General features: G+C 28.3%; 3 protein-coding genes across 4 annotated transcripts in view; 2 read left to right on the plus strand and 1 right to left on the minus strand.

The window, feature by feature from the left end:
• LOC111676115 (flocculation protein FLO11) overlaps window positions 1-24,075 on the plus strand; it is a 78,004-nt gene that overhangs the window by 8,948 nt on the left and 44,981 nt on the right. For both annotated transcript variants that reach the window (XM_046950186.1, XM_023437009.2), the window contains exon 2: window positions 12,078-13,528. In XM_046950186.1, the coding sequence (XP_046806142.1) occupies window positions 12,229-13,528 (1,300 nt within the window). In that variant the 5' untranslated portion in view covers window positions 12,078-12,228. The remainder of the gene's footprint in view (window positions 1-12,077; window positions 13,529-24,075) is intronic.
• On the minus strand, window positions 14,099-16,373 carry LOC111676112 (neprilysin-4). Its single transcript, XM_023437006.2, has one exon. The coding sequence runs from the start codon at window positions 16,265-16,267 to the stop codon at window positions 14,183-14,185; it is 2,085 nt and encodes a 694-aa protein (XP_023292774.1). The 5' UTR covers window positions 16,268-16,373; the 3' UTR covers window positions 14,099-14,182.
• On the plus strand, window positions 19,772-22,437 carry LOC111676111 (neprilysin-1-like). The gene has a single exon (XM_023437005.2). The coding sequence runs from the start codon at window positions 19,934-19,936 to the stop codon at window positions 22,130-22,132; it is 2,199 nt and encodes a 732-aa protein (XP_023292773.2). The 5' UTR covers window positions 19,772-19,933; the 3' UTR covers window positions 22,133-22,437.

Genomic DNA, 24,075 nt, shown 5'->3' on the forward strand with positions numbered 1-24,075 from the left:
AAAAGAAACATGTATCCATACTTATACTCTAGTAAAATTTTAATCACTTCTCAGTAATGCAGACAATAATAATTACAATGTAACTTTTGTTGCAGACATAATCTAGTATTAAATATGAATTTCATTAAATTACTATTGGCAGCAGTTTAACTAAATAACATTTTATTACACACATATTATAGTCATAGGAAATATAATCACAATTTAATTTGCTAAACATTATTTACTTATTAGTATGTACAAAATTACCGACAAATTAGTTTTAATTGTCTGCAAGAAAATTTCATTAACATTTATGACAAAAGCCACAAATAATTGCAAATAAAAGTACGGGACCAAAAAAACCTTAACAATTAGCCAAACGAAAAAAAGAGCAACCTAAGCAACAATAACAATTTATAGCAAATTTTTAACACATGTACTGCTACGTGAATACAATATGTAGTAATTACATTTAACACAAAACCTAGGCATTTTTTTTAATTGTTGCACAATTTTTTCTTTCTGTTGAGGAGGTTTCACCCTCAACTTTAGATTTAGTATTTGAGGACTATTTACGTCATTAAGTTTGTAACACAATTAAATATTAATTAAAGAACAAATGGTATTATTTAGTTAGTAGTAGATTTGTGTAAAGTCTGATTATCTAGACAGCCTTGAATTTTTCTTAGAACCGAATGTTAATAATATGGAATAATATACAAATATTTAAATTTAAATTCTGTAGGTTTTTTGACCAATAATCATTTCAAACTAATCAGTCGTATTGGTACATTCGGTATGATCTGGTTAGTTTTCGCAGAGCCTTCAGATCTACCAAATACAAAGCAAACAATCGAATTTGCAATCAAAAAAACATTTTAAAGTAATTTTTTAACTAAATATTCGATAAAATTTCCTCTTAAAAATATTTCTTGAAAAAATTTATCTTAAATCGATATTTTTTGACATTGTAAATGAAATAGCTAAGTGTTTTTTTATAAATTTTCAATAAAAGAAAAAAATTTGAAATTTTAAATAAAATTTTTTTATATTTTATTTCTAAATTTTATTTCCAATTTTTTTTTTCTAAATTATGTTAAAAAAAGAATTTGAATAAATTAAAATGTTCCATTAATTTTTTCTACAAAGTGAAACTTTATAAATATAACGTTTTTTTTTAAATATTTACAATAAAACTTAAAAAAAATTTTGATAAATTAAAAATAAACTTCATTTTTTTAAAGAAATTTTCTAATCGATCATATTAAAAAATAACTTTTTTATTAAGCGATTGTTTTAGGTTAGGTTGTTAGCGAGTTTATTTGTAGACCTTGTGGCCCAAAGGAATTGTCATTCCCTTATGTTGAGGGAATGGTTTCCCGGTAATTCTGTAATTCTAGCAATTAGAAACCTAATTGAGTTCTTACTTAAAGACAAGAGAGTCCCAGTTCTAAGTATCTGTGGTCAGAGTGGGTCAGAGCAGGCTCGATATTCTACAAGTGGTGATATTTTATCAAATTTTGATAGGATCACTACAGAGTAAATATATTTTTGCTCAAGGGTGAGGTCTAGGGACGACCCTGTCGTCCTGGAACCCATATCAATTCAATGTAATGTTGTGTTAGTTGTGCCAATGATTTAATACAATTGGATTAAAGCAAGGCAACCCAAGTATATATATTCTTCTGGCGGCTGTATCGATGTCATATATCTCTGCATAATAGACCATGCAGGTGTCAAGTAGTAGCTGAGACAGCAAATGACTTAGTTTTTCGGAGAAGATTCCCGATGCCGTGCACCTTTCTTTGTTTAAGCCACTGGTATAGATCGTCCCATAGGAGAGTGTTCGCGACCCAATCATCATCTCTTGTCTATATTCAGGTCTTAAATGACCTTTTAAAATTCAGTGAAGATAGTATGTAATCCGTTTCTAGCCCTATGATTGGAGCAGCCTATCTTTTGCATGATGGCTTCAGTCATATACATCAAGAGGATTGTCATATATCTTACACATCAAGAGGAGTTATATTTAGCATTGTGAGGGGAGGAATTTAAACCGCCAGTGACTGCAAGACATGCTAATATGTGTGCATTATTACAATTAAGAGGGGTAAATCTTGGTATCCATCGCTCTACACCAAACACCGAATATTTGTTAGAATTTATTTTATTTTTAATTCTCTATTTATTAAAGAAAATTTTCTATATATTTTTTTTAAATTATTATTTGTTATAAATATGTTTATGTTTAAATTGTAAACGTTCAATAATAATTTCTGTTACAAGAAAACTTTCAATAAATTTGCTATTTAAGAAAATTATATAGAATTTTTTAATTAAAAGAAAATTCTTTATGATTTAAATTAATTTTCTATTTGAAGAAAACTTTTGTTGGAAAAAAAAATTTTGAAAAACTTTCCAATTGATTAAAAATTTTAGGTAAATTTTCTTATTTAAGGTAAAAATATCAAATATATTTCCATTAACAGTAAATCCTCTAGAAATAGTTAATAAATTATCGATAAATTCTACATTCATAGAAAGATATCAATAAAATCCTCTTTTAAAGAAACTTTTAAAAAATATTTATTTAGACAAGATTTTTTGAAAATTCTTTTCGTTCAATTTTAATAATTATTTTTCATAAATTGCATAATTGTCTATCAAAATGTTTGTTCAATTCAAAAATATCCAAACACACTTACAACTTATAGTTTGTTTATTAAAATAATTGTTCATGAACTTGACTTATTTATGGCAAATTTCAATTTCAACTAAAGACAATAACGTTTTCCATGTGCGTGCATAATAAACATATATAATTCAAAATATCTATAGTTTTAAAAGGAAAATGACATGCAGGATTCGGCTTAATATACTATTATATGATTGCTATTATTTTTTGCTATTTATTACATATTTATCATTGACCTTGTTCTACTAGTCTACTAGTCATGTTAGAATAATATTTATCTCGATTCTTACAAATATTTACTGTATAACTTCATATATAAAAAAATAATGTCTAAGCTATATTTTTTTAACTACTGGTCTATTTTGTTGTTATTTTTCTTTGGCTAATTTTATTTTATTTGTCATTTATTGGCAAAAGCTAAAACCAGCAGCAACAAACTATAATAACAATGTTTTTTTTTTTTTGTTTGCCATTGACAACATTATTTATATATGACGTAAGAACAGCAAAAAATATATGTATTTATTAAAAAAATGAATCCTAGGGTAGTGTAACATGCGTGACTACAAACAAACATCGTCTTGGGTAATTGATTATTAATACAATTTGTAAAGGTATTAAGATGGATGTATGAATGAATGAGAGTGGGGTATTGAAAATAAAAACTATAACCTATCTACATACATATGTGTATAGTATTTCTAAAGTTTCGCTTTATATAACAGTGTTGAAAAACTATTAATAGATTTTTCCCCCTATGGGAAGATTTACTTAGCTAAACTTTATGGTTGAAAGTATAATAATAGAAAGAAGAAAAAAATGGTAAATATTATTTTAGTTTTAGATTACTAAATGTGAATGTAAGTTAACAATGTTTATGTAAGATGAATGAGTGATTTAAAAGCAATTAATATTGTAACCATTACTTATTTTAGGGGATTTTTTTCGGAAAGGCAAGGAAAATAGCAACAAAAAGTTAGATGATGAACACTGTTGCCAAACTGACGTTTTTTTCAGTCAAATTTTAATTCTTTGACCTTTTTGGGCCAATCTTTAGATGAAGGATTAGGCATTAAATAAAAATTAATCCTCAAAAGTAGTTTTTGATTACTTAATTAGTTGATTTTGTTTGTTAGTTTAAGCGCCCAAAAAAGGTGGTTTAAACTTGAGCAAGAAATGCAAAAAAAACTAATACAATTTTTACTATAATATACATTAAAATGATTGATTATATTATATATATATATATATATATATATATTATATATATATAATATATATTATATTATATATATATATTATATATTATATATATATATATATATATATATATATATATATATATATATATTATATATATATAGCCTGGTCTATATTCTGGTTTAGTTTAGCCTATAGTCTAGTCTGGTCTATAATCTGGTCTTTAGTCTAGTCTACAGTCTAGTTTATAGTCTAGTCTATTGTCTAGTCTAGAGTCAAGTCTATAGTCTAGTATATAGTCCAGTGTCTAGTATTCAGTTATTTTAAAGCGGAAACTATATTTCAATTTTACTATTACAATGAAACTGACGCGTGTTTGCAATGTTTATGCTCAATGGATTTATTTATGCCAGGACAGAGCAGCAGCGCATGAAATTAACACAATAATAATGTTTCGTATTATACGTATTATTAAATAATAAAATATTATTATGTAATAAAATACATATATTACATGTCATAATTTTCATGTATTTTTATTATAACAATACAATTCACAAAATAATTTTTATAGGAACATTATAAAAATGTTAGTAAAATTGTATTGAAGGAACGATAAAAATTCGCTTGAGACATCAAGGTTATTTAAGCAGATTTATTTTGGATTTTTTGTAGCTTTTTGTGGCAAAAAGACATTAATCAATTGGTCAACTAAGACGCATGATTGATTTTTATTTATGATAACAAAAAAGAAATCGAAAACCAATAAGTTTGGTTAAGTATTTTTGAACATAGTAAAGTGGAGCAAATAATTATAGGGTAAACTGATAAAAAGAAAACCTTAACTTGTAACTATGTATTGATATTTGATTTTATTAGTGTTATTAAAGATATTTACTGCACTATAAACAAAGAAAGAAAATCTAGAACAAATCACAACAAGGCGTATACTTTATATCAGTTTACGTATGCGTTATATTAATTAATAAAAATTGATGATGTTTTTTTTTTATTTTATTTAGATTTTACTTTTAACAACTTCTGTTTGTGAAATGTTATCGAATAACAAAATGATTAATTCTTAAAGGCAAGAAAACAAAAACTAAAATATAATATAATATAACATTATATGTATCAGTATTATAAATAATATTAAAATTATATAAACAAAAAATACACATACATACATTTATTTGGGGCCTTATGGGATCTGTTTTTCTCAGATGTCATTTTTTGTTGCTTGAAGAAAAATGTCAATAAATTTATTATTATTTTTTTTTTTTTGTTCACCATTCCTGCAGTAAAATTCAATTTTCTTTTCGTATATTTTTTTGTTATTTGCAATTCAGTTATAACATTTTACATCCAGCCTTTTTCGTTTCGTTTTCCTTAGTTTGTTTAGTTTTTATCTGAGTTGAAAATGTAATAAAATGTAAGATAAAAAAGTATATGTATGTAAATATTCAACGATTTGTTTTAACCGAAATGAAATTTACATAATACACGCTTTACACATAAATAAATGCGAACAAGTTTTCAACATTCAAATAAATTCATATCCCTTTATAATAAAGTTTAGATTTAAAGTGATTGTGGTTTTTTGTTCCAAAGAAGAAATTTAAATTTGTTTTCTTTTTAAGTGAATGATATACTTCGCAAAATTTAATTATTGTGAATAAAATTGAAAATTTAGATTAATTGATTTATGATTCGAAATGTGTCCTTTGCAAAGGATTTTAATTAAATAATTATTTGAATATAATTTTATAATTGTTTTCCAATACCGAACTGGACAGCAGTGTAGTTCGTAGTGTTCTAGCTTATAAGTATGAGGGTCGTTAATTCGATTGTCACCTGAGAGTTTCAGGTATGTTTCATTAAATTTAGGAAAAAATATAATTTTTCAATATCATCCGTTGTCGAAGTATAAATGAATAGTTGTCAAATCAACAAAAATTAATAATGTATTACCAATGCAACAACGAAATCTCAAAAATGCATTGCGAAGTTATATAAAGCGTTATCGAAATGACAACAATGTTCAATGGCGGTGGTCAAAATGATAACACACCAATTGTGTAAATGTTTTTAAACGTGGTAAGCTCACTCTGTATTAATTTCTGATTGTATTAATTTCTGTTCTATTCCCTCTGTGTATTGTTCACTATTCACTTTTGTACCCGATATGTATCCGTTTATACATATATAACTAATTACAATAGTACTTAATCAAACTATATTTTGGAAGGACATTTGTACAATATTTCAACTAGTTACACACCGAAAAACCTACGCATCTTTTCTTATAGTGTATATAAAAACTTAAATAACATGAAAAAGGATTAACAAAATAATGTGTGTTAAGTATTTAAAATCCGAGTAAAGGTCAAATGTTGCTGGCAGTGTTTAAAATCTTGTTTTTCTTTCGTATTAAAAGTTCATATTAATATTAAAGATTAAAACTTAATAACGACAAGAAATGTAGGACAGGCCAAACCAGTCAGGCCACATTTAAAACTGCAACAAAACAAAAATTGTATATAATAAATATTTAAAAAAAAAAATGAAAAGATGTACAGCAAATTTAATACTTGTACTTAAGTACTTTTAAAGCTGTTGTATAATCACAACAAACATAAGTTTTAAATAAAAAAGAAAAATACTGAGGAAAAAAATTTTGTTGGTAAGAAATTAACATAATGTGAAAATACAGATTTTTTTTTATCTTTCAACAACAAATAAAAACACAAGACGCACAAAGAAGTGTCTTAAATTTCACACATAATTGCCGACATTTGAAAGACAAAGAAATGAAACCATATAGAGAAAAAAAGGAAATAAAACACACTTTGAATTCATTGTATTTAAAAAAATAAATAAAACACATGCATGAATCAATATAGAATACGCAAGATTTAATTACTATTTGTACACATGTTGTATTTAAAATTGCTGACTTTTCATTGTATTCTTTTTTTATAATTTTCTACAATAATTGTTTGTCTACAGCCAACCAAGTAGCCATATGGGTAATTTGGATTTGTGCCAAAGCTGTTTATGAAAACATTTTGAAAATTTGAAAATTGTTAGTAAATACAATTAACTATTTTCTAATACGTCAATATCGTAACTATATACAGTAAAACTTCGATATAGCGAATGTCGAACTCAATATAACAAATATGTTTTATCAATCTCTTGATAAAATTCCATTTTATAAAAATGGAAATTTTACGTTTTTTTAATCCAGCACAAAAATTTGTTTTATTTGAAGTTTTAATAATTTATTTAAATTGAGAGATTGCTTTTTATCTGTATGCAATAGAAAGAAAATTTCGCAAAAAAAAATTTGCTTCAGAATACTTTAGAATTAAAAATGGTTCAAATTATGTTTCCATAAAAAGAACAAAATAGGAGTTTTGGTGACAATCTGCTAATAAAACTGCAAATATAAATGTTTTACAAGGAATAAGAATGGAATACTGTGCAAACTACAAAATTGTTTGCGATTTGTGGTTTTCTCGGGAGGCAAAATATTTTGATTACGCCTTTTAAAATTATCAGACACTTATTTCATTTTTTTTTAAATTAGGTCTTTTGTGGAAGTAAACGGGTGAAAACTGTAGAATTGGTATCATTAAGAAAACTTTTTACAGATGTGTCGAAAATGAGAATCTACTGAAACTTATCCTATTTAAATATTCTAGAATATTGGACACAGAAATAAACAATTTTTGATTGAATGAGAATCTATAAGAGTTATTTTTTCTATAAAGGTAATAACAATTTTAATTTGGGTAGCGAAGCACTCAGGGTACTCTTGTTATTTATATTTATTTATTTATTCATTCATTTTGAGTGGAATATATAAAATGTATTTGTGTGTTTTTTATGTTTAAGTATTGCACAAAACATTTCGTCTATGTATGTAAATGTTTTATGTTGTTATTTTTTATTAATTCTAAAAGTTTTTGTGTTTTGAAAATTAAAAAATCATGTTTTACTTAAAAAAACAAGAATGCATTTGTCTGATAAAAATATTAGACTGGATAAATGTTTCAGTTAGAGTTGCCAACGTCTTTAAATAAGTATTTGAAAATTTTTTATTTATTTATCCATGTTTTGAAGCAGACTGTTATCTTTGTTTGAAATCGACCCTATAATACTTAAGCTGATAGGCCTGGAATAAAAACATCTTTTCTGGGACTTTTTGATTGAGATATATAAATAGTAGAGTATTCAAACTATTAATCGTCGTTCGGTTAATCGGTTAATTTTTGACGATTAATCGTTCGAATAAATGAAAATTGTCAAATTTCAAATAACGAATAAACCTAATAATTTCTATCAATTAACCGATTAAGAAAAACTCACTATTTAACAGTAAAATTACTATGTATTTGTTACAAAATTGAATATTATTAATAATAATATTCAATTTTGTAAAATTTCTAGTATTTGATAAAAAACTAAACAAAGAATTGAAGTGAAAGAAGTGAAAATAATATTTTTGTTTATAAACCGTGCAAAAGATATTTTCAAACATGAAAAAATCTATGCGTACAGGAAATTGTGGACCATTAGTATTAACTCTGTGTACTCAGTTTTTCATAATCAGCTCTTATGCTCCTGTAAAAGGACTTTAAAGTTTAAAAGACATCCAATTTCAAAAAAAGTAATTAAAAGTTTTTGAGTCGAAAATGAAACCATTTTAAATTTAATTTCTTTTTCGTTTTTTCTCTAAGTGAGACAGGTAAATAATATAGATAGAATGTACATATTCTCAGCTTTCATTTGATATTATAAAATACATATAAATATTTTAAATATTCGTTTGTAGTCCTTTAAACTTTGAAATCCTTTTATAAGGACATACAAATCGGAGTACGCAATTCTATAAGTGGAATCTTTTTCACATGCTTCTCAAATTTTCCATGTGTGAATGCTTTTTACAAAATTGTTACAGTGTGTATATGAAGAAAATTATTGTTAAAAGCAATAATAAAATCTAGTTTCCTTTTATTCGAATAACCGAATAATTTTTAATTATCCTTTATTATTTGTCAAATAAACCGAATAAGACAAAAACCCGAATAATTGAATACCCTAATAGATAGATAGATAAATCCTAATCTTTTTTTTCATTCTTCCAATGGAACCAGTAAAGTTATTTCACTTGCGATCAGACCGGAGAAACTAACATATGAGGTGACACCGAAAGCGGTGGCATGTTGTTATTCCCCTAATCAACTCAAAGTTGGGTAATTTTTGAGACCTATTTCAGAAATATTTGAGATATTGAGGTAAGAATTTTTAATCGCTTATAAGAAGTTGGACCATTCGGAAAAAAAATATTTTTTATCTTTCTCGTGTTCATTGCATTAGTATTCATCGATTGAGAAGTATTCATACATGAGATTTTAATTTTTTATTTTAATTATTCTATTGACGATCTTTACTTTTGGTTAACATAATATAACCTGATACCATTACTTTCTCAGCAATATTTCTCAAATTGTAAGATATGAATCTGACATATTCCAAATTTATTGAGTGTTTTGAACAAAAAAGAAAAAATACGTTTTTATGGGTTTTTGCACGTATATACATATACGTATAAATACATACATACGTACATATGTATATTTATGCAAATATGTGGGTGTGTTGCTAAATATGAATATGCAATTTAAAATAAACCATTATATATTAAGTTGGCACCCACAAAAACTGAAATGAGGTGTTTATGCTGTCTTAACTGTCTTAAATGACAGTTTTGAAAAATTGCATACTCGTAAATGTAACAAACTTTCCTTTTCCACTTTCAATTTTTTTGCAAATTCTTAAAACAAACTACCCTATTTTATAATCACTCACTCACATTCATCCATATATTCATTGAATTGTTGTTTCATTCAAATTACACAATGAGAATTTAAAATCTAGGAATATATGACAACAAAACTTGAAGAAGCAAAATTCTGTAAATATTTTTCATTTGTACGTACAAATGTATGTATGTATGTATTTTAGAGTTTGTTTTGCATGTTTTTAATATTTTTTCTTTTTATTTATTTTTTTTTGTTTTTCTCTGAATATTTTCTCATAAATACTGATAAAGTCAAAAATACAGTTACATTTTGTGATGTTTTCCGCCGGAAACATAACTTGTAATAAAAAAACTGGTGACTTTTATTCTTCTGTATGTTTTACTTATTCGTCGTCTGTCTCTCTTTTCCCCCTTAATAAAGGCAAATATATTGCATGTGCCATTTTTTATTTGATTCTTTTGCTTTTAGCTTAAAACGAATGCCAATATATTGTTTTAACTATTTTTAAATGACTTGCTGAATTGCAGTTAAGCTATATAAACTCCTAGAAATTTCAAGAAATGTTTGTTCTGAAAGGAAAAATTGTATTTTTTATTAAAACATTTAAAAGTAATGAATATGCTATGAAGTAGTTCTTGAGAAAGTACATGTCATTCCCTAATATTGCTGGGTGCCTAAATTACTTTTAAATTTTTTTATATGTATAATCAACATGTAACCCAACTCGTCCATATATAGCAGCAGTAAAAAAAGCTCTAGGTAGATGTTTCTTAGAATGCAACTTTTGGGATTGGATCAAATTTTCAGTTTAATTATAAAAATTGATTTGTTATTACGAAACCTAATGGTCCGCCCTTTCTTAGATAATTTATGTGTTACGCCCACTATTTCAAAACCCGATAATTGTTATAATAACAATACACAACGTTAAAAGTAATAATTCAAGGGAATAGCTAGATCCACCATCCATTTTGTTTTAATTACCCGGCGATTTGCATTTCAACTATGAACTATGTTAAGAGTGTAATAATTAAACAACTTTTTATATTTCCAAATTAAAAGAACATTGTATGAACATTTTAAGATGATGGACATATCTATATTTTTTATAAATACGCGTATGCGCTCATAAATTGCAATTAGTCAAAATAATCTGTTCATTAGAAATTTTTTTGTAATTCAATACTTAATTATAAATTTCCACTGAATTGTAATTGAAAACTTTTTGCTATTTAAAAAAATTACCTAGCAAAATATAAGTAAATAAATATATTGTAGTAAGTAAATCCATAGATTCGATAAATAATGATCTGATTATTTTTAGATTAAATATGCTTGATTTTTTTTTGCTGTATTATTTACATCATACATACCACTATGAAATGAGGTATTAACATTTAATCTTTAATATAGACAATTATTTTAAAAATTAAACAAATTAAATTAATAGTGTGTTTCAAACGATTTTACTTACTTTTATGACAAAAAAAAGTTTTTTGTGTCAGCATCATCAACGAAATTTAAAGTGAAATTAGTAGTAATTCATAATACCGAAATGATATTGAGTTTTTTTTTTAAGTTGAGTTGTTTCAATTTCTACTCAACTGAGTTGAGTTGTTCTTCAAAAAACTTCCTTTTATTGTTTAAAAGAAAGCTTAGACAATTTCCTTTACGGGCTTTATAGTCACATAATGGGAGGCGAGTGGAATATCAAAAAAAAAAAAAAAATCAAGTTGATATGAAATTTCCCTAATATATTTTTTATAATAAACTAATTAGTCAATACCATATTCCGAGATAAATTGTGGGTAATTAAAAAAACTTGAAACCAAATTCGGGTTTTAACACCTTAAAATACGTGACATCGAGTTAGATTGGGTTTAAAAGTTTTTCCAAACTTTCATTTCCTTAAACTGTGCTATTTGTTAAAATTCTTAAAAACATTTTGTTTGTTTTTACATCCACCATCAAAAAAGATAGGGGTATATTGATTTTGTCATTCCGTTTGTAACACATCGAAATATTGGTCATAGACCCACAAAAGTATACATATTCTGGTTCCTAATTAAATTGTAAAACGATCTAGCCATGTCTGTCCGTCCGTCTGTCTGTAGAAAACACGATAGTAATTTGTTTTTTATTTTTTATTTTTTTTTTGTTTTTTGAAATAAATTTAAAATAATTTAATTTGTCAATTAAATATGCATTTTAAATAATTGCGTACAAACACTTAAAATAAATAAAAACTGGATAATAGTTTGGACGTGATATTACAAAAAAAGAAACAAACATAGACACATAAAATAGAAACAAAAAAATCATATACAAATAATTTAACAACAAACTAAACAATTTTTTTTTAATTTCAGCAATAAATTGACGACTTCCGTTATCTGTAAAGTAATTAGCTTTTCTTAAGTTAGAGAATTAATAACTTTAAAAACAACTCCAAAAAGTTGCCTTGTTTTGCGCTACGAATATTTGTAAACAAAAAACGAACATAAATAAACGTGATAAAACATGCAAACTGCTGTCGATTGCAATGGCAGCAGCAGCAATACAACAACAATCAGCACCACCATCACTACCACAACAACCGAAAATGATAATAACTCTAACGGTACGATGACACAACAACAACATCACCACCATCATTACCACCAGCAACAACAAGAACAACCGCATTCTTTAATGCAGTCAACACCGGAAACGGAAAATAGAAACATTTTAAGACAACGTGTTAATACAACAACAGCTAACAGCAATAATGGTACTCAGGACAGTGCCATCACTGCTACTAAAAATGGTTTATCACATCTTATAGATGCAACCGAATATATGGGCAGTAATGTGGAAAGTATGTCCGAAACACCATCACCTTCACCTCAGGCTTCACCCTCTAAGGGCAGCCAACTACTTAAAACAGAATCATCAAAATTGGCAACTGCTGACGATGGCCTGCCCACAATCACCATTCCCACGCCTCTTCAGGATACGTACAAACAAACAAATACCTCATCGGAATCATCGTCATCAAAAACTGCATCGAATTCTACATCAACGACATCTTCTGTGATTGCAACGCCCGTACTCAAGCGTAATGGTAATATTTTTAAGGACAAAGAATCCCAGGATCGAGACATCTATGAAGACAATATTGAAAATCCTAAGGTTGCCGTTGATGCAACTGCAACTGGAGTTGAAGGTGGAGGCCGTGAAGAAAATTTTGTAGCAAAAATGTCTGATGCAACTGCTGAAGTGGGCAAAAAATATAGGGAATGTAATAATATGCAATTATTAACAAATCAAATGCTTCCATTCGAAAACACTTCCTCAATAATAAATAATAAAAAGGAATTGTCTTCAAATTCATTACCAATGTCTTCATCTACTACCTCGTTGTCAATTACTACACCAGCTACAGCTGCAAACACACCCTCAACACCTTCATCGTCATCCCTAATCTCATCATCATCCGCATCTACAACATCATCTAATACACCTGCATCTGCTACAACAACACCTGCCTTATTATCTACACCATCATCGTCATCATCATCCTCAGCATCTTCACCAACTGCATCGTCTTGCTCCGCCTCCTCCTCCGCACCACCTTCGCCATCGTCACCGGAGTCGAAAATAAAAGATTTGTCAATTTCCGGTTTAGTTGAAGCCGAACTATTGCAGTGGCAGGACATGCCACAATATTTGCAATTCAATCCGTATGTTCTTAAGGGTTACCGTCCATTGCAAACATTCAAGGGCTGCCTATTAAGTCTGTTTTACTGGCACAACGAAACTATAAACATTTTAACACATGGTAAGTGAAGATTTTGTTTAAAAATTTACTTTTATATAATTATTTTACATCGTCAACATTTACATACTACTTGTAAGTATTTGTGGAAAGAACTTGTCACTAATGACATTAGCGCTTTAAAATCGTAAATTTAAATGCGTCAGAATTCGCAATTGAACACCTTACTTTTCAAATAAACATACATATTTAAAACTTTTTTATATTCTGTATTCATTTGAGAATACACTATAGACAATTTCACTTTGCACTTGGATTTGTTCTGAATGTTTTTAAACATTGGTACACTCAAAAAATGAATTGAGTAAACTGTACTCAAAACAATCAAGAGTGCACGCAGAAAAAAACATAGTTCGACATGGTTACTATTACTAAACTATGTTCACTGTAACAATATATTGTTATAAAAAACATTGCAATAAATACAAATAATGATAGATTTCTCGAATTTTGGAAAATCTTAATTATTGTAAACATCCATTTCTATAAGAATTATTTTTTAAATTCAAAACCTTGCTTTGGTTTGATTAATTTTGATTTTAACTATTTTTTTAATATTTATTTCCAAAAGAATTTGTAATTATAAAAATAAGTTTAATTAACATCAATTAACAATTTGATAACAAACAAATAAATTCAATATTTTTATATTTTACCCTAATAAATAAAACACTTATCAACCGGATTCATGGGACTACCCTCAGGACAATTGAATACATTAGAGAATTCTTTAAAATTCGACAATGGTCCTATGACTCTAAATTTACCAGGTACATGAGAATCGATGGCGGTCTGTAGACTACGTACAGCAGGATGAGCATCACTACACCAAAGTTGAGCATAACTTATGAAAAACAATTGTTTACTAGTGTAATTGAGACGAGGCAAAGTTTCATACAACATGGGTTGATTAATGCGTACGGCATGTTCGTACCAGTACAAATAGGCTTCATAGGCCAAGTGTAAGCCGCCATTGTCAGCTATATTTTCCGATTGTGAGGCCATTTCGGGTAAATTTTTACCACCGTAAACGTATTTTTTATATTGATTGACAAAACATTTGCTGCGTTCATTAAAAGCGGCAGTTGAATTGTCATCCCACCATTCGATATTATTGCCATATTTATCGAATGTTCGACCAGTGTCATCGAAACCGTGAATTAATTCATGCGATATCAAGGTGCCCAAAGTGCCGAATTTTAGGGCATTTGGATAAAAGGTGGACCACAGATAATATGGCTGCAACAAGGAAACGGGTACTTTGATACGATTTTCTACAATAATATTGGCCGGAGTGTAGGATAGCAATTCTCCTGCTTCCAAAGGCTTGGGTGGTTCGTATAAGGCTTTTCTTTCATTTTTGGCATTTAACATCATTATATTCTTAAGATTAGCTATATAGTCATGTTTATATAAAATCAACTCTCCAAATTCTTCAGCGAAATCTTCATTTTCATAGGAATTTATTTCCAGTTTCATGGCATCCAGTTTTTCTTCGGCATATTTACGTGTTTCGGCGCTAATCCAGTCCAATTTTTGCGACTGCAACATGTTTTTAAAGTTAAACTTTATCTCATCCCACATTAGTTTGACATCTTTTTCCGTTTGATTGGTATTGTATTTGCGATACACCATGTTGTCGAGATTTTTGGCAAAATGTTTTTTCGTATTTGAAATACATTTCGATTCCAAGTCTTCCTTCTTTTTAGGCGTACGCAACATGAAATCTTTGAGTAGGGTATAGTAAATATAATTAGCAATATGTTCTTTGGGTGTTTCATCCAGGATTTTTATTAGATTCGTTTGATAGTCCGAAAACATTTCGTACAAAGGCTCCGACATGGAGGGTAAAGTGCCGAGCGAAATATTTAATAGTTTAACAAAATCTAAATGAGGTTTGTATTTTTTCTGCAGCTCGTCCAATGTAGTCAAACTGGTTAACTCATCCAGTTGTAAACCCATTTTATCATCTGCTATACCACTGGCTAAAGCCACTTCTACATCTAGAATTTGTTTGGCCACTATATCAGCCTGTTCCTTTTTCAATTCCCAAAAGTGCTGCAAATCACCCGAAATATGATTTTTATAGCTATTGCGATAATGAGCATTATCCTCATTTACATACATGGACTTGGATTCGAGGGGAAAGTCAGGATGACCCACATATATTCTATTCACCGAATTGTTACGAAAGTCTCCCATAATATCATAGCCCAATATAATGGAGCTGCCGTATTTGTAGGCAATTTTACCAATAACATCTATCCAATCAAATTTATTCTGATTCCAATCTTCCGTTAAAGCAGGAACTTGACCAAATTCTTCTGCAATTTCTTGCAGTTTCGATTTGTACATGTTCTTTAACACTCCTATGCGAGTGCATGATTCATAGAAATTCTTGACCTTCTTATCGATTTCATTATCCCATTCATCTGTTTTAGCAAGCATTGCAGAAATTTTACGATCCAAAGCTTTTATCATGGTTTCAAAGAAACCTGTCGTTATGTGGTCTTGAGAATTGGCTGGATTAATTTTTTCCCAATTGCCACAGGCAAAATTATAGAAATTCTCACAGGGATCTGCTGATGCATTTATATAATTATGCATTTCTGCTACCTTAGCATAGCGTATTTTCTTAATATGCTCAGGATTGGACTCGTCAATAGCGACGGGCGTACCATTTATCAATATTAAACCGACAAGCGATAAGAATGTTATTTCAAATATTTTGAAAATTTTCATTTTCACTTTTTGCTCTGAACCGCTCAATTAATTAAATATAAATTTATTTTATTTTACTTTTACTGCAAGAAAACCAAACGCTTCTGTTCTATTTGAAAATTAATTACAAACTGTTTAGTATAAATGTTTGAAATTTGCATTGTTAGCTATTGTTTATAAATTGTTTTGTTGGTTTTTAATATTATTTTCTTTTTGTTGCTGTTGTTATTTTATTCAAAAACCTCCAAAACTGGGTTATAGAGGTTATCGCGAAAAACTCTTAAAAGATTTAAAATTTGAAAACTAAAAGAGTCACTGAATATTTTAAAAGAGAAATTAAGTACTCACTATATGCATGTAGAAATTGGACAATATTACTATTGCAGTTGGAGAATAAGTAGGCAACGCCTACTTGGTACTTACATTAGTAGTTTTGAATATTGAAAAGTGAAAGTTTTATTTACTCTTAAAGTAAATAAGTTTTTTTTACGATTTTATGCCTTTGGAGTATTTAAAGAAAGTGTCTTTGTTAAATCGCAATTTTTTTCTCCTAAGAGATTTGAAGAGTATTTCTATTGTCGTGACTAAAATAAGGCGGACATAGCTTTCAAAATAACGCTTTGTTTCTCAAAAACGATTATAAGAAGGAGGATGATGCTCTATAGTTACTAGCTTATCGCAAGATTTCAATACTATATGTATTTTTATATTCATAAGAAAAGCATTTGCTGAACTTTTTCTTAAATCTACAGTGGTATTTTTATTACCATCATTCGATAATGTAATTTTTATTGAATATTTGTCTGGTATCATCGAAACAATGGATTAGTTCACACGAAATTACATTAACCAAGGACCAAAGAGCAAACGCCCTGAAATAATAAAATTGTTACTTTAATTGAGATAACCACAATGGGATCTAAATAATAAAATTCGAAAACATGACACATATCAACATTAACATTAAAAATTGTATTTACAAAGAGCCTGTGTTAAAACCAAAACTTCTTCAGGCCTTGTTGAGGACTTCCATGTAGTAATTTCTACTTCTTTTGCGCTTCTTTGGATTATTATTTTTTTTCTTAATGTATAGTAGTATTTAAAATACTGTTTTCCACCTCTGTTTCAAATACAGTGAGTTACAAATATTTCCACTTTGTATAATATATTTTATTTTTATTTTTATACTCTTTAAATATGTGTATAAATCACTATAAAATAACTTTTAAATTATTTATGTTGAGACTCACACAATTTTAATCCATAATTAAGTGGCTATTTAAGCATTGTATGTATATGCAACTATTGTACCCATGCAAAACGTCAAAAAAAAAAACATTTAGCACGTGCGAATTTATATTTTCAGATATGTTTTATGAGTAAAAACAAATCTGAAAATAAAAAAGCAAGAGAATACAATAGAAAATTATTGTATTTTTATAATGCAACAATATCACGAACAAAAGCCATAACAACTTGGTGACTAAGAACACAGCAATTCTATGGAATATTTTTCAAAGTAAAAAAATAAAGTTCTTTTATGTGAAATTTTGTCAAAATCTTTATATAAATAAATTGTATTTGATTAATAGGTTTAAATAAAAACAAACAGCTTTAAATATTCACAAAAACTTTGTTAGTTGCAATCTAAATCACTAGCGAGAAATTTTACAAATTAAATATTTAAATAACACTTTTTAAATAAACATTTTGCATGTTACAATCTAATATTTATGGCAAACAAATCGACTGACAAATAAATGAACTTCAATTAAGTTGTTAAATTTAAGACGAGATCATAGATCCAAAAACAAACTAAAGATAGATTCAGTATATATATATATATAGCAAACATATTCCAAAAATAAATCTGCTAATAAACAATAAAAACAAATAATAAACAAACGGCCGACAGACCCACAGACACATCATACAAATAAGTTCATTCATAAGTCAGTCTCTATCTTTTCTATTATACAGAGTAGATAGTTGTCAATTACTCGCATTAATACTTACGTACTCTTTACTTTGTTTTACTCTCCTTCATGCAAAAACAAGATTGTTTTAATCAGGGTTGGACTAATTGGTACTTTTTATTACCGAAGTATTTGGTACCATTTTAAATGTTTTTTTTTTTTTAATTTAAATAAGAATCTAATGCAATGTTAAAAGGATCAAAACTTAAAGGTCTTCAAAAGACTTTTCAAAAGACTAGTATATAAATTAGTTTCTTTCTATAGTCTACAGAGTAGAATTTTCTCTTGTCTATGAATTAGAGCATGGTCTAGTATTTTCTCTGAGCTATAGACTAGTCTTTTGTTTTTTGAAAAAGACCCGAAGAAGTTATGATTTTAACACAGGCTTGTTATTGGAGGGATGTCCTTTTTATTTAATTCCAAATTCACTACATCTCAAGTCATTCTCAGGAAGTAATTTTTATGTACTTTTTTGGAAGTTATTAGAAATTGAAATTGTAGTATTATTTAATACAACTTATATAATATTAACATAAATAAATTACACGCATTCATCAATTAACTCCAAAACTTCAGTACAAAAATTATGCTTTTCACTTCTTTCGAAGTAAATAAACATTACTTCCACAGAAGGTAAACAAATGCACTTAATGTTTTTTTTAAGTGTTTATCACCACTTAAAAAAATACTAAGTGCATTTTTTACCTTCTGTGGAAGTAATATTTATTTACTAGTTTTTTATAGGACCTCGTTTTATTTTTGAGAGTTAATGTACTAGTGAGTAAATAACTTCATTTAGTCAAAATTCTAGTCTATAGCCCAGGCATCAGAAGAACATTTTAAACCTTTTTTAAATTTAAAATAGTCCAATGAAGTACATTTTGTTCTTAAATTGGGAAAAATAAAGTTGAATTTAGTATTTCTATCAAAAAGTACAATTTTTAATAATATTTATTGTACTACGAAAATGCTGTTTGCCATCCCTGTTGTAAATACAGTGAGTTTCACTATTAAACCTATGCTACACTAACACCCGATATTTCTAAAAAAAATAAAATATTTTTAAATTTATTTTCAACTATAACAAAAAAAATAATATACAAATGTTTTTTAAGCCTTTTCTTCAGAATTTCTCTCGACTGATTATGATTATATATCGACTTTGTTTTAAATCGATAGTTTTAAAAACCAATCGAATATTTTGTTTTCATCTAAACAGTTTCCTGATTTTTTACACAATAATTAAATTTTTTTTCTACAACCACCAACTTTATAACTACACTGTACACGCCGATAAAACAATACAAACAATTACAGTGTCGATTGCATATTTAAAACTATTTACAACTCAAATCTATATAGACAGTAATATTTGATAACATTTTGAACTCGCATACATAATCTACAGCTGTTCATAATAATTACAAATACTTAGAATTGAGCTGTGATCAGTGATCATATTTCATGAGAGAAAAATATTTAAGAAACACCACTACTACTACTTCTAGTAAAAAGATACAAAAAACTAATAATGATCATATCAATTTAAATTGAGTGCAAACGACCAGTTTTAGTTTAAACTTTGTGCGTACAACAAGTGAATAAGTTAAATTAGAGGCTGAATTAAATCGTATGAAACGAAACGGAACAAAATCGAATCGAATTATTAAATAATAAAAATAAAACTCAAACGTAGTATTTTTTTTCAAAAATGCGTTGGCGCTTAAACGAAGAGAATAGAATATTTGTATGGAAATTAATTGGTTTGCAGTTGTTGATTCATGCTCTACAGTTTGTTTACACTTCACCGGCAGGCGTGCAAGTTCACATTCACGAAAATCGCATATCATCGCACAATGACTCAAAGTATGTGGCTCAGATTATGCGCTTAGCTAAATCGGCGGAAATGCGCAACTACATGAATCCGGAGGTAAATGCCTGTGATAATTTCTATGAGTATGCATGTGGCAATTGGCCAAAATTACATCCAGCTGAGGGCAGCAGCAAGCGGAAAACTTCTATTTTTACTTTATTAGATAATTCCTATAAACAAAAGCAATTAAGACTACTGAAAGAGGAAATGTTAAATGAATTCGAGGATGATGCTTTAGAGGAGGAAGAATTGTTAAATGATCCAAAATTGGGAGCAGTTAAAAAAGTTAAAGATTTCTTTAAATCTTGCCGCAATATGGGTTTGAAAAAACGTTCTTATGTGGTAAAAGAATTGAGAGACATCATAGAAGAATTTGGAAAAATGCCAGCCCTTTTGGCCGCAAATGAAGAGTGGTCGGAAGAAGAAGAAACATTTGATTGGCTTAAAACTATTGGTTTAATACAAAGTAGATATGGTTTTGATATTATATTACAATTGGGTGTACGTGCTGATTTTGATAATAAAACAGTTAATACCCTGTTTGTGGGTCAGCCCAGTCTTAAGCTTAAAAGCAAAAGCATGTATTTGGGTGTGGCTACCGGCAATCACCGCCAAGATTATCAACGCCATATACAGGAAAATCTAGAAGATTTCTTAGGCCTAGAAGAAGAAAAAGCCAAAACAGTAGCCCGTGATATATTAAATTTTGAAATAGAATTGGCTAAGGGTCTGCTAGACTTCAAATCAGACAAAACATTAAAATCCAAATCCATAAAGAGGAAACCTAAAGATTTTGTTGAAGTCTATGGCGATGACATGGATTTAGCTAAGTTTGTTAATACTGCTTTGGGTTTCGAATGGAATACTAGTTATTATGAATATACTCCCGAATATCAGGAAAACTTAAAGGAAGTTATTAATGCCACCAGTAAACAACAATTGGCTAATTATATCTTCTACCATCTAGTGGAGCCTTTCTTTATAGGTTATGATGTATCCCTGAGCAGAATGGATGATATGTGTCTGGAAAATACCAAAAAATTCTTTAGTCACATTTTGGACAATATGATCTATAGAACTTATAATACCCAAGCTATGCAAAATGATATTATAGTTATCTGGCAGGAAATTAAAAATACTTTTAAGGCTCAGATGGAATCGTCAAAAATGGAATGGCTCACGCCCATGACGCGTAAATTGGCTTTGGAGAAATTGGAACGCATACAGTTGCATATAAATTCCTATGATAATCGCAATTTTACCGAGGAATATAAGGATTTAACAATCAATAGCTTTGATTATATAGACAATCTAAAGAAAATCAATCACAGAAGAGTGGTGAAATTTTTAGAAATTCTTCTTAGTCCCGGAAAGTTGGAACTACCCTCTCATATGTTGTCCTATACACCGGCATTTATAAATTCAGAAAATATTATAATGATACCAATATCTCTATTGCAGCCGAATTACTTATGGTCCGATTACTATCCGGAAGCTTTGAAATTTGGCACCTTAGGTTTTCTTTTAGCTCATGAACTCATACACGGTTTCGATGATTTTGGCAAACAATACGATTCGAACGGAAACGAATTGGATACCTGGTGGGATGAACAATCCACCAAAGCTTTTATGCACAAGAAAGCTTGTTTTAAAGCACAATATTCACGATATCGTTATAACGGCAAATATTTACCACCCTCCGATTTACAGGCTGAAAATATTGCCGACAATGGTGCTGTACAATTGGCCTTTAAATCCTACATACATTGGCTAAATATGCAGTCTTTGGAAAATCTAGAAGAACTATTGCCTCATATTAAGCTTAACAATAGAAAGCTATTTTTCCTTGGATATGCTCAATTCTTTTGTATGGATATGGATAGTATGTTAAAGGATAAGGTTTCGTTATTAGATGTTCATGCTCCTGCCATGTACAGAGTTATAGGTCCATTGGCAAATTTTCCTGAATTTGCGAAAATCTTTAAATGTCCAGAGGGCTCAACATTAAATCCAAAGAAAAAATGTGAAATTTATTAATTTTATAATAGATTTTTATATAGTTGTATATAAGCATAAAGGGTGATAATTGTTGTTTTTTTTTTAAAATGCCATTTTATCATTTGAGCCAGTTCACTAATTTACATAAAATTTAAAATTTATTATTTCTGAAATTTATCATGAAAGCATTTTTATAAATAAAAATCATCTTTTATGTGTAATTAATGGGCTATTATTTTTGTTTAATAGAATATAAAAAAACTCCTTTTTAATAATTTTTAATTCAGCTGCAAAATTCTTTAATTTTAATTAATTATAAGAAAATGTTCCCTACCGTTGTGTAAATCAAATATTTATATAAATAAAAATATAATGAATGTACTTTTTTTTTAATAAATGTCAATCAGTGTCATCATTTCCTTTTACTGTTCGGGGTTTTTTGTACAACATTTAGCGCTTTAATCAACTTCAATGAAGAAAGAAAGATTTTTGTCATCCTTTGTTGGTGACAAATATTAAATATGTATTACTAAATAAATCCCAGCACAACATAAGTAATGCATTGAAAAAATTATTAACAACCAAGAGCAATAATAGACTAAATAAACAATAAACAAGTTCGATGGAAGATATTTTTTGTTTTGAAATTTAAACTAAAAGTCAATTCTACGATTATTATTTTCTTTTTCCTCATTTCTGCTTAATTTTGACTATACCGATACACAGCTTCATAAGTAAAGTGAAGTTCTTGCTTTGTTTTATTAAAAAAAGCAAGAATTTGGAGCCATTGTTACATGGATGTCTCTTAATTAGGAGACAAAGTGGGCCTGGGGTTCTATATTGAAGAATGTGTAAATTGGATAAGAATAAATATACAGTGGGCATAAATATACTGTGTGGGGCAAAATATCAGGTGATAAAATTGAATCTAAAACCGTATTAGATTGTAAGAGTTAAGGTTAACATAATATGGCTACCAGGCCACTCGGAAGTAGTCGGCAAGAACAGGGCGAATAGGGCTTTAAAGGGAAGGAAGCTTGAGGTATTTAACGCAATGAAAATATAGATAAGATAATCCCAAAAGGCCACTTGAAACGGTGGGCAGAAATTTATAGATCCTATGGGGCGACCCTAATGAAAACAAGACGAGAAATCTTCTCAAATTGAGATGTTAGTATGATGGTATATAATCTAAGTGGACGTCCCGATTCACATAAATATGGGACATGTGGAATGGACAGTGAAATTCTGGAGCACATTATTTTCCACTGTCAGACATTCGTGGAAGTTAGATCCAAACATCTTGGGAGTGATGTTATTCCAAAACATGCCCCACCAAGACTGATTGGAAAATTATTAAGAATTACTTTACTTAATGGGTATAAAAGCCCATTTTAAGTTTTCCAACTAAGAAACCTCTACAAAAACAGAAGTCTAATATTTAAAAATATATAATTCCTTTAAATTTAATTTTATTTGTTTGCTGGGTTAACAGAAAATATAATTAACACTTTTCATATGACATACAAAGAGGGAATTTTTTAATTAAAATTTTTATGAAAAAACTTTATTTAAAGAAGAATTACATTTTATAGTTAACGAAAATAAAATTAATATACAATGTACATATATCATTCAAGATTTTATTATAAAATGCAAGTTTAAACCAGAATTTGTTTATTATTTGTTTTTATAATAATGTGTTTATCCTTTAAAGACAACATCTCCCTACCCACACAAGATGTCTCATATAATACAATTTCAATACTTTAAATTGTCGGTTATTTTCTATCAATCATTATCTATTTCTATTTATTTTCCTTTGTTCTTTTTGCCAATACTACAAGTACTTTATAAGACACACGTGGAAAAAGTATGGGAAATTTTAAATTGAACTGTCAATTTGTTTTTTTTTTAACACATCAAGGAGATAAAAAGAGAATGATTTGTTACATGAAAATCAAATTCCATCAAGTGCCTGT

This window comes from Lucilia cuprina, chromosome 4, assembly GCF_022045245.1.
Source record: "Lucilia cuprina isolate Lc7/37 chromosome 4, ASM2204524v1, whole genome shotgun sequence".
In the NCBI taxonomy this organism is placed as follows: Eukaryota; Metazoa; Arthropoda; class Insecta; order Diptera; family Calliphoridae; genus Lucilia; species Lucilia cuprina.